This window comes from Microcebus murinus, chromosome 13, assembly GCF_040939455.1.
Source record: "Microcebus murinus isolate Inina chromosome 13, M.murinus_Inina_mat1.0, whole genome shotgun sequence".
NCBI classification, from domain to species: domain Eukaryota; kingdom Metazoa; phylum Chordata; class Mammalia; order Primates; family Cheirogaleidae; genus Microcebus; species Microcebus murinus.
Window position 1 is genome coordinate 42877995 of NC_134116.1, and position 18963 is coordinate 42896957.

Consider the following 18963-nt stretch of genomic DNA (forward strand, 5'->3'; position numbering starts at 1 on the left):
TTATGGGGTGTAATGTGATGTTTTGATATATGTATACATTGAAGAAAGATTCTATCAAAATAATTAACATATCCATCGTGTCACCAACTTAACGTATTTTAGTGTGTGTTGAGTACTTTAAAAATCTATTCTTTTAGCAATTTTGATATATATAATAAAAAATTAATGATCTTTCCCTAGTAGCTTCTGTTCATTTTGTTTTGATGAGCATTTAATCTTTATTGAGTATTAAATATTTTTTTATATCTAAAAGTTGTGTATTTTTTCTTTTAAATAATGGAAGGTTTTCTGCTAATCAATTAAGTCAAGTTAATTAATTTTATTTGTCAATTCTTTAGGTTTTTTTTACCATATTTCTCTAGAATTATACACAGAAATGTATGTTTAAATTTCACACTATACAGTCAGGTGCTGCATGATGATGTTTCAGTCAATGACTGACCGCATATACGATTATAATGGAGCTGAAAAATTCCTATGGTTGAGAGATCTTGTAATCATCATAACATCCTATAGGTTGTTACTCACACCTTTTGTGATGATGGTGATGTAAACAAACCTACTATGCTGCCAGACCTATAAAAGTATAGCACATACAATTATGTACAGTATATAATATTTGATATTAGTAATAAACCACTCTGATACTGGTTTATGTATTAATCTTCTATACGTTTTATTAATGTTTTATAATTTACTCTTTCTACTTACAAAAGTAAGTTAACTGTAAAACAACCTCAGGCAGGTCTTTCAGGTGAAGGCATGTTATCATAGGAGATGACAGCTCCATGTGTGTTATTGACCCCGAGGACCTTCCAGTGGGACAAGATCTGGAAGTAGACGACAGTGATATTGATGATCCTGACCCTGTCTATGTAGGCTGAGGATAATGTGTGTGCTTGTGTCTTAGTTTTTAACAAAAAAGGTTAAAAAATGAAAACGTAAATAAATAAAGGTAGAAAAATTTGTATCAAATAACAATACAAAGAAAGAAAATATTTTTGTACAGCTGTGCAATGTGCTTCTGTTTTAAGGTAAGTTTTATTACCAAAGAGTCAAAAAGTTTCAAACATAGTTTATAAATTAGAAAAGTTACGGAAAGCTAGATTAATTTATTATAGAAAATACATTTTTTATAAATTTAGTGTAGCCTAAGTGTACGGTGTCGATAAAGTCTGCAATAGTGTACACTAACCTCCTAGGCCTTCACATTTTATGTACCACTCACTCACTGACTCACTCAGAGCAACTTCCAGTCCTTCAACTCCATTCATGGTAAGTTTCCTATATATATATGCCAGATGCCAGTATGGATGCGCCATAAATATGATCTTTTATACCATGTTTTTACTGTGCCCTTGCTATGTTTAGATATTTTTAGAGACACACATACTTAACATTGTGTTACAATTGCCTACAATATTCAGTACAGTAACATGCTGTACTGATTTGTAGTCTAGGAGCAATAGGCTATACTATATAACCTAGATTTGTAATAGGCTATGCCATCTGGGTTTGTGTACATATACTTCGATGTTCAGTCAGTGACAAAATCACCTAAGTGTTTCTCAGAAGGTAGCTCTATTTTTATGCAACTCATGATTGTAATTATATTCTTATCACTTTTCATTTCTAATAGATTTTACTTTATGAATTTAGCTATTATATGTTTTGGTGCAAACAAAGATTTTGTGTGTAGTAAGAAAGAATTAATTCTTTATAAATTTTATGTAAATTTAGCCTTATAAAATGTCTCTCTCTGTCCTTGTGTGACATTAATGTTAATACTAATGCTATATTTTTGTTTGGATTTCACTGCTTTTTAATTTTTTTGCTAACCTATTTACCTTCCATGGTTATCACTTTATATGTACTTATTAGAAATGTCATGTGATTTTTATTGTGAGCTCAATCTAAAAATGTCTGTATCTTATTGTAAGAAATGAGTCCTTTCACATTTAGTATCATGGCTAACATACTTGACTTAATTATGTCTTTCTTTCTTTTTGTAACTTATCTTATTAGTTCTCTCTTGTCCTTTTCTTATTTCTTGGATCAAGATGTTATTTATTTCATCTTCCACCCTTGTTAATTAGAGGTTTAAATCCATCACTAAATGTTCTTTTTTCCCTCCTTTTTTAAAATTTCAGCATATTACAGCGGTACAGATGTTTAGGTTACATATATTGCCTTTGCCCCACCCAAGTCAAAGCTTCAAGCATGTCCATCCCCAAGATGGTTTGCACAGCACCCATTAGATGTGAATATACCCATTCTCTCCTTCCCCCATCCCACCTGCTCAACATCCGATTAATGTTACTGCTATATGTGCACATTATTATTGATCAGTTAATACCAATCAGAAGCATTTAACTTCGCTATTTTAAACCAGATATTTTTCTAGCAAGCCAATTTCTCTTAATAAAATATTCTATTATCTCTCCACTTTTCCCTAAACTTCAGTAAAATCAAACATGTAGAAATTCAGGAATTTTACACTGATATATTCAAGTGAGGGTTTTTTTTTTTTTTTTTCTTTCTTTTTTTTTCTCATTAAACCCTACTTGGAATTCAAGAATGTTTTCACTTGCTTATCTAGGTTTTGCTACAGTTTTAGGAATTTTCTCTTAATATATGTCTAATTATAGCATCTAAATGTTCCCCTTTCTCTCTCAGTACTGCTATGATTCATTCACATATTTAGTCTCCTGGATCTTTCCTTCAGTCTATTTTCTTTCAGATACCTATCTATTTAAGATTTATTTTATGCTTTAAGCTATTTCATCCTTATTATTTTTCAAGGCTGAGTGAATCTCCGTATCACTCATTCTTTCCACTGTTTCCAGAATTATTTAGTAGAAAATAATGTATTTACATGAATAAATAAATGTAAAAAATATACGCATTTATTTTTATTTTCATAATTTTTTGTGTGTGGTTGTAATTAACCCCAGTTAGAGTTCTTTTTAAAAACTTTTTGGTAATTCCCCAGAAATTCTCGTTAGATGGTTAAGCTTTTGGATTATTCTACTTTTCTCTGCAGACAGAGCTGGTGTCTTTTTCCCTTATAACAGTAGCTGTCAATCCTGGCTGCACATTCAAATCATCTTGGGAGCTTTAAAGTTATGGATACTGAGTTCCAACTCAAACAAATGTTATCAAATCTTTTGGGGTAAATCTCATGCAAAAAAAATTATATATATGTGTGTGTGTGTGTATATATATATATATATATATATATGTATATATATATATATATATAAAATCTGTCCAGAAAGTGCCCAGTCATTGTTAATATAACAAGAATATATTACATAGATATATAATTTCCAGATAGAATATATATATATTCTTTTTTTTTTTTTTTTGAGACAGAGTCTCGCTTTGTTGCCCAGGCTAGAGTGAGTGCTGTGGCGTCAGCCTAGCTCACAGCAACCTCAATCTCCTGGGCTCAAGCAATCCTACTGCCTCTGCCTCCTGAGTAGCTGGGACTACAAGCATGAGCCACTATGCCCAGCTAATTTTTTCTATATATATTAGTTGGCCAATTAATTTCTTTCTATTTATAGTAGAGATGGAATCTCGCTCTCTATCAGGCTGGTTTCGAACTCCTGACCTTGAGTAATCCACCCGCCTCGGCCTCCCAGAGTGCTAGGATTAGAGGTGTGAGCCACTGCACCCAGCCTCTAAGAATAGAATATATTTTAAATAAACATTTTAAATATATTTTATATTTATATATTTTTAAAATATTTTAAATAAACATTTACATATATTTTAAATAAACATTCTTCCTTATTAATGTAAGAATTGCTCTTTATAGGCTCATTGTGGCCTCAGGTTAAGTAAATTGGAGTATCCTGATTGTTGTAATCCTGACAGAAAGTAGAAAAGGACTCAAATCCCAGTGGGTCAGTTGTGGAGTAGCAGTGACACTGTCAGTTCCCTGTTAAGATTCCTGGACAGAGGCTCCCTGTTCTGCAGATTCCTTGTACTGTTCCAACCTCAAAAGATTGAAACTGTGTGTTTGACACCCTTTGACTTTTTGGGAAGCCAAAGCAGGGAAATCCATATTACTTGAAATACGTGTTGAACCTGTCTTTGGTTGACAACATCTAGGATGCCAATTTTTTTTATTTGTTTTTTCTGATTATTATCTTTAGAATCTATTGTGTCTCCCAGAAACTTAACTCAGAACATAAAGTGGAATTCTCCAGAGATCCTAACAATCTTACAGCCTCACTTTAACCTATTTGCCTGAAAATTTCATTATCTGTTTACATTGGAAAACAAAGAACTTAGAGTTGGAAGCAAAAAGAGAGGAAACTGTGTTCAAGTGAAAATAGTTCCAAAACACCTGCCATTAATTTCACTGGATACTGTGAAATTAACCTTCAAATGATGCTTAACTTAGATATAAATATATCTAGGCTGACATTGATGGGATACTTAATTTTTAAAAATAGTTTCATATTACACCTAGAATTCCCCTGAAAACTGTTACTCCCTATTAGGAATTTGACAGTAGGTCTCAACATCTAACAAGCATGTGAAGAAGTAAGAAATATTAAGTTAGTTCTGAATTATTTGTCACATGTATGATGAGGTTTAAAAACATAATGTGAATTATTGCTTAGAATAATCCTTATAGAAAAGCTCTTAGCCCTAGTTTAAAGACTGACAAAGTGAGAATCAAAGAGGTTAAGGAATTTTCACAAAATCACACAGCTAATATGTAATTGCACTGAATACAAAAAATTATCCTTCAAAACCTATGCTCTTTCCAAAACCTATGGCCCACCTGTTTCTTTTCATTTAGTATAAAGGAAGAGTAACTTCTTCAATTTTATCCAATTTAGCACTTATTTAAATATAATAAATGTGTAATAATTGGACTATACATCTGAATAAAGCAAGATAATCTTATTGAATTAATTTTATGAAATGCATTATAGAATTAAGTTTTTCTGCAGTGCTGTTCTTTTAAATTACTTTCAAAGTGAATAAAAATATAGAGAAGTATTAAAATTACATTAAAATGTTATCTCCATTAATTGACATGTATCATATTTAAAATAAACAATAATAATATATAATGAATATAAAATAGAAATTTGTATAATATCACTTCATAAGTAATATGAATACCAAATGTTCACAAAATATTCATTGTGCTATAAAATCTCATGATAAAGATTCAAATATGTAAAATATTGGACAATCATGGATGTAAGAAGAATAAAATCTTACTAAACGAATAGTAAACCTTACAGAAAATTGCCATTTTAGGTATATCTGAAAGGAACAGTAGAATTTCATCAGATAAGCTGAGGTACAGAGTGCGTAGGAAACATTTGGGCAATAGCAAAATACACCAAATAATAAAGAAGGTAGAAATGTAATGAAAATAAAACTGGAATGATGGGATAAGGCCTGGTTATAAAGAGCCATTGTGCAACAACAGGGAGACTATAAAACATGAATATCAGCAGAAAGGCGCCCGATGGCATTTGTGTTAGGATGATTTTTTTCTAGTGGTAATATAAAGAATGAATCGGAAGTACAAGAATCTACTGATATACTCTGGCAATGTTATTATTAGGTGCTGTGAGGAATATATATTAAATAGTATAAAACATAACCCTGTTCTTAAAAATTTTACAATCCTGTTGAGAATGCAAAATATTAACATTTAGAAGATAGACAAGAGTAGAAATTTTCATATGACACAAACTTTGTGAATTCATTCATTAGCCAAAAAAATGTTTTAAACTTCAGATATTCGGCAGGTGTTAGATTAAGCCCAGATATATGTATATACAAAAGGGATATGTTCTGGGCCTTTATTGAATTATAAAAAAAATGAGAAAAAAACCTGCATTTCATGTATTTTGGATTTGAAATTTTTTTACATCCCTGAATAACATCTGTGTGTAATCATATATCTTTGAGAATAATTACTATAATTCTGGGAAAAGTTTGTTGTCCTGAAAATTCTATTGACTCTCATTAACTTTACTAATCATCCTATCATTTCTTAAAGATCTCCTAATGGAGAACATTCAAGAATATTTATTTTCAACTATTTTTGTATCATTGAGGAAAATGAGCATGGAATCTCAAGATGCTGATATTGGCATACATAGAAACCTGTGTATGTCAGCAGAACCATGCTGTAATGCAGTAGAGAATAATGTTCAAGTAAGATTATTGCTTAGAAATTAACATAACACCAATTGTATTTATAATATCTTTGTTGATAATCAAATAGGATGTCTTAAACTTTCAATTTCTATTGCGGAACAATTCAAAAAATATTCCTATTTGCTAAATTAATGGATTTTGATTTATCTGCCATATTGAATAATAAAATCTAGATTTGGTCCTTTCAATACTGCCTTTGCAATGTGTCTCCCATCTGTATTATTTTATCCCAATGACCATATTTACACATGGACATCTTCATTTATTCATCTAGACAGGAGAACAGTTGTGTTTTTATGTTTTGTTTTGTTTTTTTTTTTTACCAGCATCATCCCTTGTCTCTCCAACTATTCCCTACAATGATCCTGAAGATCTAAAGATTGGGCCTAGCATGGTGGCTCATGCCTGTAATCCTAGCACTCTGTGAGGCCAAGACGAGAGGATCACTTTAGCTTAGAGGTTCGAGACCAGCCTCAGCAAAAGCGAGACCCTATGTCTACTAAAAATAGAAAAAATTAGCCATGTGTGGTGGCATGAGCCCATAGTCCCAGCTCCTGGGGGAGAATGAGGCAGGAGGAAAGCTTGAGTCCAGGAGTTTGAAGTTGCAGTGAGCTATGATGACGCCACTGTACTCTACCTGAGGTGACAAAGCAACACTTTGTCACTGTCTCCAAAAATAAAAATAATAAAAATAAAAACATGAAATAACACACTTAATGATATCATAGGATATGATTGGTGAGTGCCAATGCATTTTAATGTACTATAATTATGGCAACACACTGAAAATTGACCCCTAAAATTATATTCTACAAAATTTGGAATTTAAAGAGATATACCATTATTTATAAAGAATTCTTAGTTTCTAAGTAGGTGAATTTCCATAGTTCAAATTTTAAACACTAATGTTAATCAACTGTATTTAAAAATAATCACTGTTTCGGGGCTAAATTTGCACTTTTATCCACTATTATGTAGGAGTAGATTTTTCTCTGGACTTGTGTGATCCAATATTATCTCTCTTCATCTGAGCTCTCTTTCTATGATTTTTGAATTGTATATTTTAGATCATGTAATAGATTATATACTCTACTCCTTTTGTAAGTGACTTCAAGCTTTAATTATACAATGAAACAGATTCTCCTTCAGCAGCTTAATATCCATACTTAACACTTTCATGCCAGTGGTCATGTGGACCACATTATACTCTAACTCTAATTAACAATGTTAATGTATTTAGACTGCTCAGGTAATAAGGTGAGGCACAAGAGTCTAAACAATATCTCCAAAGTCATATAGCAAAAATATAATTTTGAATAAAATGGATGTGTTGATAGATGAATGGGAAAGGAGGTGTAAGAAAAAGAATCCATAACTACATCTTCTTCATTTGAAAAGATTTCCTGAGTCCTTCAGGTTTTTTTTTTTTTTTTTTTTTAATGAACTTCCATCACATTAGGACAAGACATTTTCATCTGTCACATTATTTGGCATGGTCACAACCATTCTCATTTCTCTACACCATAGCCAGAATGACATTTAAAAAAAAAAATACATAGAGTTACATCACGTCTCTGTTTAAAACATTTTAGTAGCTTCACATTACTTTTAGGATTAAAAAATTAAAAAAAGAATTCATGTTAGTGTATAGGGCCCCACATTGTGTTGCGTGTTGCTAGTCAGCCTTATTGTACATCACGCTGCTTGTTCCTTCACTCTCCAGTTTCCTTGTCACATTGGCTTTCCTGCAGCTCCTCAGACATATTCTGCTTCTTCCTAACATAAGACCTTTACACCAATGTTTTTTCTGCCAAGAACTATTTATCCCCAAATGAATCCCAATCTTCCCTCAGATCTTGGCTTAGTCATCACTTTTTCACCTTGGACAAAAATCATTTCTTTCATCATGTGGCCAGGTAGTAAGGTAGCAGCTGTGAGCTCCAGTGATTCATCTCTCTCCCCTGCCCATCCACTTGTGAGTGTAAAAACTTACAGAAGGTGTGCCATAGGTATTGGAAGGATGGATTGATGGATGACGAATGAATATATAAAATGGAATCTTTATAGTAGTAAATCTGAATGCTAGCTGACTGTTAAACTTCTATAACACCCTTGATTTCCTACACCTAAACAAAGTACACACATGTGCATATACATATGTATGCGCACAAAGAGGATACCGTTGAAAGATAGGACTTTTGTTCTTGTAAATATTAATACTTGTGAGGAAGACAGATTCTTGCTTGGAGACATTCTGCTGTGGTTCTAGGACTATTGTCATGTTCCACTGTGGCAGTCATTCTCAATCTCAGCTGGACATAGGATTCACCTGAGGGGACTTTTAAGCATCTCTATGTCTAGAACTCCTCCCAGTTCAATTAAATTTAAATCTCTGTAATCCAGTAGTATTTTTTTCTCAAAGGTTCCTAGGTGATTTCAATGTGCAACTGAAACAGACAATCACTACTCTTAGTCCAAGAAAGAAAAAAATAAATAAAGCATCAATATAAATCCATTTTTTGTGGATCAAGCAAAAACGTTACTTTAAGCCTACATGATTTTGTAGGATTATGTGAAAAGTATCCCTACACAATACACTACATTGTATTCTTCCCATGATCAAAAATTTAAAATTGTATATGTACCAATCTATTAGTATTTTACATAGCATTTACATATGCAGAAAAAGATATATAAAGAGTATTTTATATGCATGTGTAATATTTTCTATTATATGCATATGTAATCTTTTTGAGGAAATACTCATGAAGACTATATATATATTTAACATCATATAGGGAAGATTTTGTGGTATAGTATATATAAAGTATTTATTATTTTAGTTATTTTTTCCTTTCCTCATGTGAGTTATTTTTAATTCTTTGTACACAGTTCTAAAGTGTTCACTTTTATGACTATTATTCAATTATTCATTGCTTCTGAAGTGAAACTATTTAATAACACTGGAATTAAGTCACTGTTGATACTTTATTATTGATAAGAATTTTTAAATTTTTTGAAAAGAAGATTTTAAATAAGTTATACCTATAAAGATATTTATGTGTGTGTGTGTGTGTATATATATATATATATATGGCCAATGGTAATTTAAACATATTTTATGACTTTCAACTTGGTAATGATTAGTAATAGTGTAGTAACTTATTTAACACTGATTAAATCAAAGAAAATTTAAATTCATTAATTTAAAACTAAATACGCTCTACCTAAACAAAAGGGAATGTCATACTTTATAGGCTCAGGCCTTTTACATTAAGATATCATATAATTAGTGGCTAACATGAATAAAGTAAAGCAATACTAAAAATTAGTTTTACTTTGTTATTATCAATATTTTGCATAATTAAAACACATGTTCTTTTAAACTAAAATGGTGTATAGCTTAAAAGAAATTTAGCAATATTCTGAATGGATAGTAATAACAAGGGTAGAGAAAAGTAATAATTTATTTTTCAGGAGAACAAATTAAGTCTCTGGTTTCATTGATAAAGAAATAGTAAAATAAATATTTTAAGGTAAATTATGGAGCCTCTTAATGTTGCTATTAGGTGAAAGTATTTCGGAGAGTGACCTGTATAGACAAACTGTCCCCCACTGATCACTCTCAATATTGAAAGGCCTTAATCTTCATTGCATATATTTCTGTTCTGTAACCCATATGTACAGGACTCAATTTTAACTTGTCTCATTTTACATGAATATTAGGCATGCTTTGTTTCTTTCGACAAACTATCTTGAATAAAAACTATATAGAAAAATTATGTTGAATGTTTTACTGAAGAAGTCTCAAAGGGAGTATGTGCAAGGAGCTATAGTTTAAAAAGTAAAAATAATTATATGTATTGAGAAAAGTACACTTTGGCAACATAAAACATCTAAAAGACATTTTTAAAAATTATCAGAGATGATGATAGAATTATTAAGCCTGGGTCATATTAAAAATGACTTTAAATATTTCTCTTCTTTCAATTAAATTATTATTTTTTTCAATACAGAGTTAATATTGATACTGAACAAAACACAGAAAGATATTTTTACACTCTTAACCTTGCTGCATCTGTAAAGATATTTTTAGTAAACATAAGGAAGCAGTTGAATGTATCATTCTGATTTTAAAATTATTCTGGTCCAATTATTCACTACACCTAATGAGATCCTCCTGCAAGAAAATCATCACAGCTGCAAGAAATGTGAAAATCATGTTATAAGGGAGCTAGAGTTTGGAAATTCTACAATCTACAAGACTATATTTATCTATAATGTGGAAGCATATATAAGTATGAATATTTTCAAGGAAAACATGGATTATTAAAATAAATAAAAATCTTGGTAATATATTACTTGCTGACTGTTTAATTATAATTAGAGATGTTTGTGAGAGGAATTTAAGTTTTGAGGGTGATGACATATCTTTTACTTGTTCTGTCATACTGTTTGCAATTCTTAATGTTTTAGCTTTAATGATGACCCCTAAGAAAGACCATCCTACCCATTTGATTTATATAACTAAAATTTATTAAAAGTTTATCATTTGCTAAGCTCTGTTATATGCATATGCATTTTATATTTAATCTTCCCACAAAGGAAGTTATGTTTGAGTTATGTATATGACCCTTTAAGGATGAGGATACTGACACACATGAAATTTAAATGTTTTTCTAATGTAACATAGCTAGTAGCAAAGGATTAAGATTTGAGCCCAGGTGATTACACTCAAGAGTCCAGAGCTTTTAATTACAACATTCTTATGCATTTTGCCGTGCCCCAAGCCCTAGTAGTCTCACTGGAGATACCTTGGCCTATTAAAAAATAGTAATATGTAAATCTCTTTCAGTATTTTTATGTGTTTATTGTCTGTATTCTCCACTAGAATGTAGGCTCTATTCTATCTCTAGTAAAGAGATGACAAACTTCCAAATTTTCTTTAGAGTAAATGAATGGATACCTCTGTTGAAAGATGAATAGCTTATTTAAATGTCTTGACTTACTGTATCAAATATTTGCTAGCCCTTGTACTTCAATTATGGTATTTTGCTGTCAGTAATAGTTATATTTTTAATTATAAAATATTTTAAATTTTTGTAAAAGTTATATTACAACATTTGTACTAAACATCGGAAATATATATTTAGTACAAATTTGTACTAAACTTTGGAAATATATATTTCCAAAGATGTGTTCCTAAATTACAATTCATTCCATTAGCAATATATAAAAATTCTCAATTCTTAATGTTCTCTGCAACATTTGATATCGTCATACTTCAAACTTTTTTTGTTGTTGTTATCTAACTTTCTCCCAAAAACTTTTTAGTTGAATATCCTGGAAATTCTAATTGCTAGTTATACAGAGCATTTTTATATGCTTATAGGAACTTTAAATGTTCTTGTTTATGAATTTTCTTTTTATATCCTCCCTGAGGCTTGAGTATGAGGTAACAATAGCAATTGCAATGGCTTACAAAAATTGAACGTATCAGATTTTGTTCTAAATGTTTCACATACATTAATTCATATAATCTTCACCATCACGCCATGAGATCATTACCCTAGCTGTCCCCCACTTTAGTGATAAGGAAGTTGCAATATGGAGAGAAATAGACACCTGCCTATGTAAATGGTAGCACTAGAGTAAAATTTTACACACATACAAGCAAAAAATGAAATATTAATGAGAGATGGATATATTTTATTATATTATTAAATGTTTACATTAAATCCAAAGTTAAAAGGTAATTCACACAAATTTAACTTTTGGCCTTGAAAGAGTATCTGCTATCTGAATAAGTCTCTTAATATGTACTACCATAAAAGTTGAATAAAATGCATGAATCACATTCTTGAAGGTGTCAGAGAGAAAAATAAGATCTCCTGGACTTAAGAAGCAAGATGTGAAAGAGAAGGGAAGAATGCTAACATAAAGTCAACATTTATTTCTGCTTTCTTCAGGCATTTGTATCACAAGCTCAAAAAGGCAAAGGCAAACTAAACCTGACAGCTAGGACTTGCTTCAGACTCTGCGTGACAGAGGCAGAAATTAAGAGTTTAGTGCCCTCAAGGAGACCTACGCAGTAGGGGTCAAGGTGCTGGAAGGAAAGGAAGGTGCTTCCTAGGCGGAAAAGTCCCAGGCATCTAACTGTTTCTCGTGTGCTTCTGGATTCCTTTTATCCTTATGAGCAAATCTTGGTCATGCATGAGATTCTCACTCATGTGAGACTTGTTATATAATCTGACTACCTATTTGACAAACTGATTCATTTATATTCCCTGAACAAGCTAAAACATAGAGAAAAGAAAAAAAAATCAAATAATCCTCACATAGAACAAAAAAAGGCAATATTGTGGAAGGGAAATGAGAGAAAGCATGAGTGGGAAAAGCAGGAAAATACGAAAAGTCTAATAAAATCGGTTATTATATTCGTATAAATAGGTTAAATAACCATGTAAAGTCAAAAGTTGGCATACTGGAACCAGAAGAACCTTAGTGTAGGTCTATTAAAATTTACAGCAATAAACATTCTTGAATAAAAATGAATATTTAACAACTTAAAAGAATCAATTCAGCAAGAATTTTAAATGATGTATATGTATCCATATAATGACATTGAAATAAAGCAAGCTAGAAAAACAAAAAGTATAATAATTATATAAAAAGAAATAAAACTGGCATTATTTTCAGATCACGTAGTTATATATGTAAAAAACCCAAAAGAATATATAGATAACTTGTAATTATCTGGATACTTCTGGATACAGAGAAATCTATTTTCTTTCTCTTACTAATGAAAAAAATGCCAATTGCAATGGCATAAATAAACCAAATGCTAAGTGGTAATTTCAGTAACGGATGTATGAAAGTTCTATAAAAAATTACAAAACACTACTGGGAGAAGTTAAAGAAATTCTTAATAAAATGAAGGTGTATATCATGTTCTGGATTAGAAGAGTGAATGTTGTAAAGATGTTAATTCCCTCCAAATTTCTATATATTTAATGCCATCCCCATAAGATTTCATCAGGATTTTGGGGAAAAAAATGGAGAAATTGCTAAGGAGTTTCTATAATTCATATGGAATATCAAAGGATTATTAATTTTCATATTTATAGCATTTTTTTCTTTATGGCAAGTATTCTCTGTGTTTTGTTTAAGAAATTTTGTCTTCCTAAAAAGTAATTAAGTATGCTTGTTTATTTTACATTGTGCTTGTCCATTATATTCTGGAAAATTTATTGTTTTAATTTTCATATTTAATTTTATGATTGACTGTTGTATATTGGTCATTGTTCATTTTGATCTATGTGAATATTAATTCAACCAGCATAATTTATTATATTTTTAAAAAATCTTTTTCCTGGTACATTGCAGTGACATCTTTGTAATAAATCTAATGAACCTAACTTCTTTTTATCAAAATACAACATTAAGAGAGTAAAAATGCAAGCCACACAGTGGACAAAAGATGTTTGTAATAAAAATATTAACAAAGAATTAATATCTATAATTGTAAAAGTTAACAAATAATTCATATCCATAATAGTTAAAAGTGGTGCACAAAAACTACTACAAATTGATAAGTAAAAGACATTCATTTAAAAATAGAGATGCTTTTAACACAAGAAGGGATATCCAAATGACCAAAAAACACAAAAAATGCTTAATGTTGATAGTCATCAACTTAAGTGAAAAGTAATGAAATGATAACATTAATCACTCAGAATGACTAAACATTAACAATTTCACAATAACAAGTTGTGGAGCAATTCTGAGTCAACAGGGTCTCTCTTCTTACTGTTAGAAATAAAACTTGGTAAAAAGTACTGTGAAAAAGTCTTTGATGTATCAACTTAATTTCAACATAAGTATATTCTATTGATGACTCTCCATTAATTTTATTATATGTTTTCTTTAGTGATTTCAGCTAATAATATAAAAATATCATATTTTATAAACTTTAGATAAGTTTATTATATTGTTATTGGAAAGCCAAAACACAGAGAATACTATCCTGAAATTCAAATTGATAATATTACATTGCTTTAAGGTAATATTGCTTAAATTAACAAAGTAATAAACTCTAAAATAGAAGTACTCTTCAAACGCAGAGGCACAAGACATATCACCCTTGATGTTTAGTATTTGTTTCTTCATATGGTCATAAATAAGGAAATTTGTTTTATTTTATAAAGCATCTAGGTCATAATACTTATTTTTGGTTCTAAATTTTGTTTTCTCTTTAATAGAATGATTCAATTAATAGTAGATAGTTTCTACTTCATTGCAATTGTTTTTTAACTGGAGTTATGTTTACTGAATTCATAGTTTTGTACATTAATTTGACTTTAAAAATCTCACTGTGAAATCCATTCAATATTTAAATTTAAATTTAAATTTTATTGTGGTAAGAACATATAACATGAGGTCTACTCTCTTAGAATTTTAAGTGTACAATCTGATATTGTTAGCTATAGGTGCAATATTCATTTCTCCAATATTTTAGGTGTAACAGTCCTTGAAGGCCCGATCTATGCAGTGGGGGGCCATGACGGCTGGAGCTACCTGAACACCGTGGAGAGGTGGGATCCGCAGAGTCAGCAGTGGACCTTTGTAGCCAGCATGTCCATTGCCCGGAGCACAGTTGGTGTAGCAGCATTGAATGGCAAGTAAGTAAATATTTCTTTTTTCTAATCTGAAAGAAGTTATTGAGTGAATATGCTTTTTAAAATAACTTTTAGCAAGCTGGTTTTTTAAAAGCTTTTTGATATATTTTAGGCAGTTGATGTTTTTAAATTCAGTCTTCATGAATAACTGACAAATAAAGACTGGTATTCTCTCCATATAAAACAGACACCAAATTTTCTTCACATTAGTTGCTGACTAAAGAAGCGTCAAACATATTTTATGATGATATTTATATTCTTTATGATAAAACAATTGAGTAATCTTCAAAAGATTACTAAGATATTGGTGCTTGGTAAATATTTATTTGCATAATTATATGTCCATCTCTTTATTTTTCAAGCTTCGCCATTCCCATCACCTTAAATCAGATAATATTTTGGGCCATATAAATTTTTGTTGGTGGGAGTGTTCTGTCCTGTGTGTTGTAGAGTGTTGAGCAGCATCCTGGGCTTCTACCCACTAGATGCCAGCTGTACCCACCACATGCCCACCTCAGTGTGACAAACAAAAATATTTTCAGATGTTGTATCCCCTAGCCTGGATCCACTGGAAAATATTGATTAGTTCCACAGGGGTGAGCCTGGAGCCCAAGTCTGGTGGGGGGGGCAGATATGAAGCCTTTATCCAAGGGTGCTGGCCTGAAGGCTGGGTCAGCAGGAGCCACTCTGATGACTATGGCTAGAGGGCCAGACCTGGAGCTGGAGCATATCCAAAGCCTGCAATTGTGGAGGCCAGCCTGAGACAGGGGCCAGTTTGCAGCCCACCAGATCCTAGGGCGGGTTAGGAGACTGAGTCTGTGGAGACTGGCCTGGCACTGGGGCTGTCTCGAATCACAGGGCTGCTGAGGCTGGCCAGGAGCTGGGGTCCGTTCAAAGCTGGGTGCCACCGAGGTAGGCCTAGCAGTGTGGCAAGCCTAGAGTTTTTGGATTCAGCCTACCTCCAAGGCAGTTTTTAGGTTCAGTTTGTTGGTACTGGCCTGGAGTTTGGGACAGTGAGGCCCTGTCTGATGCTGGGTTGTAGTGAGGCAGTCAATGTGTTTGGGGCTTAACCAAAGTTCAGGATGCCGGCTTCCCTCTCCTTCCCCCAAGCAAAGGGTAATCTCTCCCCATGCTATGCTACCTGGGGTTAGAGGTAGGGTGACTTAGATATTGTTAATCTGTCCTCCCTACCCTCTTCAATGTGTCTTTTCTGATTTTTGTGCTATACACAGGTGCTATAATCTGTCACCTGGGTTCTTTAGATCTTGCGAAGACATTTTCATGCATGGATAGTTGTCCAAATTGAGGCTTCTGTTGGGGGAAACAAGCGCTGGCAAGTCCTATTCTGCCAACTTGCTGACTTCTTCTTTCTCCTAATTGGGTGCATTTTTGACACATACATTTCATGTTTATTATTTATAACAATCTATATTTTTGTATATGGTTTCTTAAGGCTTAGGCTTTTTCAGGCTTCTTGCAAGTTTACTTTAAGTTTAAATTATATTCTTAGGATCATATATATCATTTTAGGAATAAAAGCTGAATTAACACACTGTATATGTGTATGCATAAATGTATGCACACATACCTGTAATGAACGTATATCCATATTATATATTCTGTTTAATTCAAAGGTAAGGCATATATCTTATAATTATTGTTTTTCAGATTTTCTTTTGGTTAGTTATGCTCTATGTTCTTTCATTTAAACTTTGGTATAAATGTTTCATATTTTAAAAAGCCACCCTCTAAATATTCCTTTAGGATATTGCCTATAAGTAAATATTTACAGATTAATTTTAGAAAAATATGAGATCTATAAGTTTGAAAAGTTTTTTCTGAGAAGATAGCCATACTTTTACCTTTTAAAATTAATCTGTATGTATTTTAGTGGGTTTAATTTTGGCATAGATTATTATTTTTTCGTGAGGTTATTCACATTTATTTATATATTTGAATATTTTATATATTATGTTTGCTCTGATATATTTATATATTAATAATTACAAAATTAAAGTAAAGATGATAATTTACATATATATTTATAATAACCATTTTACTAAATGCATATCTTCTATTGGTTTTTCAATTTATAATGATAGGTTTTCTAGAAAGATAAAAATACAGTAAACTGGTAATGAAACTTTTTCTCTGCCTTCTTAGTATTTACATTTATTTCCTTTTTGTTGCATTGTTTTTATTTAAAGCATAATGAACTGAATAATAGTGTTATCAGGTGTTCTTGTCTATCCTAATTAGAAAACCATTACAATGCTTTATAGTCTAGAATGGCAGTTGTCATTTAAGATATATATATTGTATAACATTAAGGGCACTATACTATTGTCTGTAGTTTCCTTAGTAAAGATTTTATTTTAAAAAATCAGCATTGATTTTCAAATTATTATTATTAAATTCTTTGTTAAAATCTGTCAAAATGATTTTTTTCTTTATTCCATTTATTTATTTGGTTATTTACAAAAATACTTTAACTTTAAATTATATTACATAACTAAATAAAACCTGCTTGTTTATGTTGCATTATACCTTGAATATTTTTTTTGCATTTTATATTTTAGCTATAATTTTGCACCTACATTGGTCTATAAATTATTTACAACATTTCCCATTATGATATAAGGCTTATTTTAGCATAATAACATCATAATGAAAATGGAAAAGCTTTCTACAATTTATCTGTTATAATTGTCTATAAACATGAAAAGTTTACAGAAAGAAATAATAGAAAGTTTATGTACATTATTATACTTATTCCCTTTAAAATCTCTATTTTACTGAGATTTTAAAATTTAGCAGATAGCTATCATACATTACTTCTAATTTTATGACATTCCTAATTATTTAATATTGTTAGATCATCTTTTTATATTATTATCCTTCTAATTTGTTATTTTTCTGTATTAGCTTTATTACTAATTTCATCTTATTTTATCTTTTGTCAGTGTCATTATATGATTTTGTTTTCATTTTTAATCAAATGAGTATATAGAGAGGCTATGTTTCCTCTTGTTTTCTTATTCATTAATTTCTTTTTTTTTGAGACTGAGTCTCCCTTTGTTGCCTAGGCTAGAGTGAGTGCTGTGGCATCAGCCCAGCTCTCAGCAACCTCAAACTCCTGGGCTCAAGCAATCCTTCTGCCTCAGCCTCCCAAGTAGCTGGGACTACAGGCATGTGCCATCATGCCCGGCTAATTTTTTCTATATATATTAGTTGGCCAATTAATTTCTTTCTATTTATGGTAGAGACAGGGTCTCGCTCTTGCTCAGGCTGGTTTTGAACTCCTGACCTCTAGCAATCTGCCCGCCTCGGCCTCCCAGAGTTCTAGGATTACAGGCGTGAGCCACCGCGCCCGGCGTCTTATTCATTAATTTCTGCTTGACTTATTTCTATTTATCATGTCTTAAAATTCAGAATTCGGCAAAAGATGGTATTAATAACTAATTTTGTGGTTTAGTTTTCTTTATTAACATACCAAATTTTTATTTATTCATTCTCCCATGCCCACCTAATGAATGTACTTGGGCATTTCAGTATTTTTCTCTTCTTGACTATTAAGAACAATATTGCTATGAACATCCTTGTTTAGGTCTTTTGATGAACATATGTACACATTTTAGCTGGATGTGTACCTAGAACTGAAATTGCTAGGCTTTATAGTATTCTTTCGTTCAGCTTTAGTAGATACTGCTCAAAATTTTTTGAAAGTGGTTTTCCTACTTTATCTACACATTAACAGTTTATTTGAATTCCAAATGCACCACACCCTACTCACTTGGTAACATTAGTCTTTTATTTATTTTGATCACATTCTCTAATAACTGATGAGATTGATCAACTTTTGTATATATATTAGCCATTTGTATATTTTCTTTTGGAAGTATATTTTCAAGTCTTTTCCTTGTTTCTATTCACCTGTACTCTTTTTCATTTTGTTTTGTGGATTTGTTCTTATATTCTGAAAAGTAATCCTTTACAGAAGAATGCATCATTTTATTGTTATTATTATTACTTTCCAGGAAGGATGAATTGATTATATAATTTATTAGATTTTATGTCTAAA

At 31.2% G+C, this 18963-nt stretch overlaps 1 protein-coding gene across 1 annotated transcript in view; it reads left to right on the forward strand.

Moving 5' to 3' along the window:
• Positions 1-788: 788 nt before the first annotated feature.
• LOC105876427 (uncharacterized) overlaps positions 789-18963 on the forward strand; it is a 52937-nt gene continuing 34762 nt past the window's right edge. The window contains exons 1-4 of the mRNA XM_076009391.1: positions 789-875; positions 4515-4524; positions 6531-6611; positions 14723-14885. Coding sequence (XP_075865506.1) covers positions 789-875; positions 4515-4524; positions 6531-6611; positions 14723-14885 — 341 coding nt within the window. The remainder of the gene's footprint in view (positions 876-4514; positions 4525-6530; positions 6612-14722; positions 14886-18963) is intronic.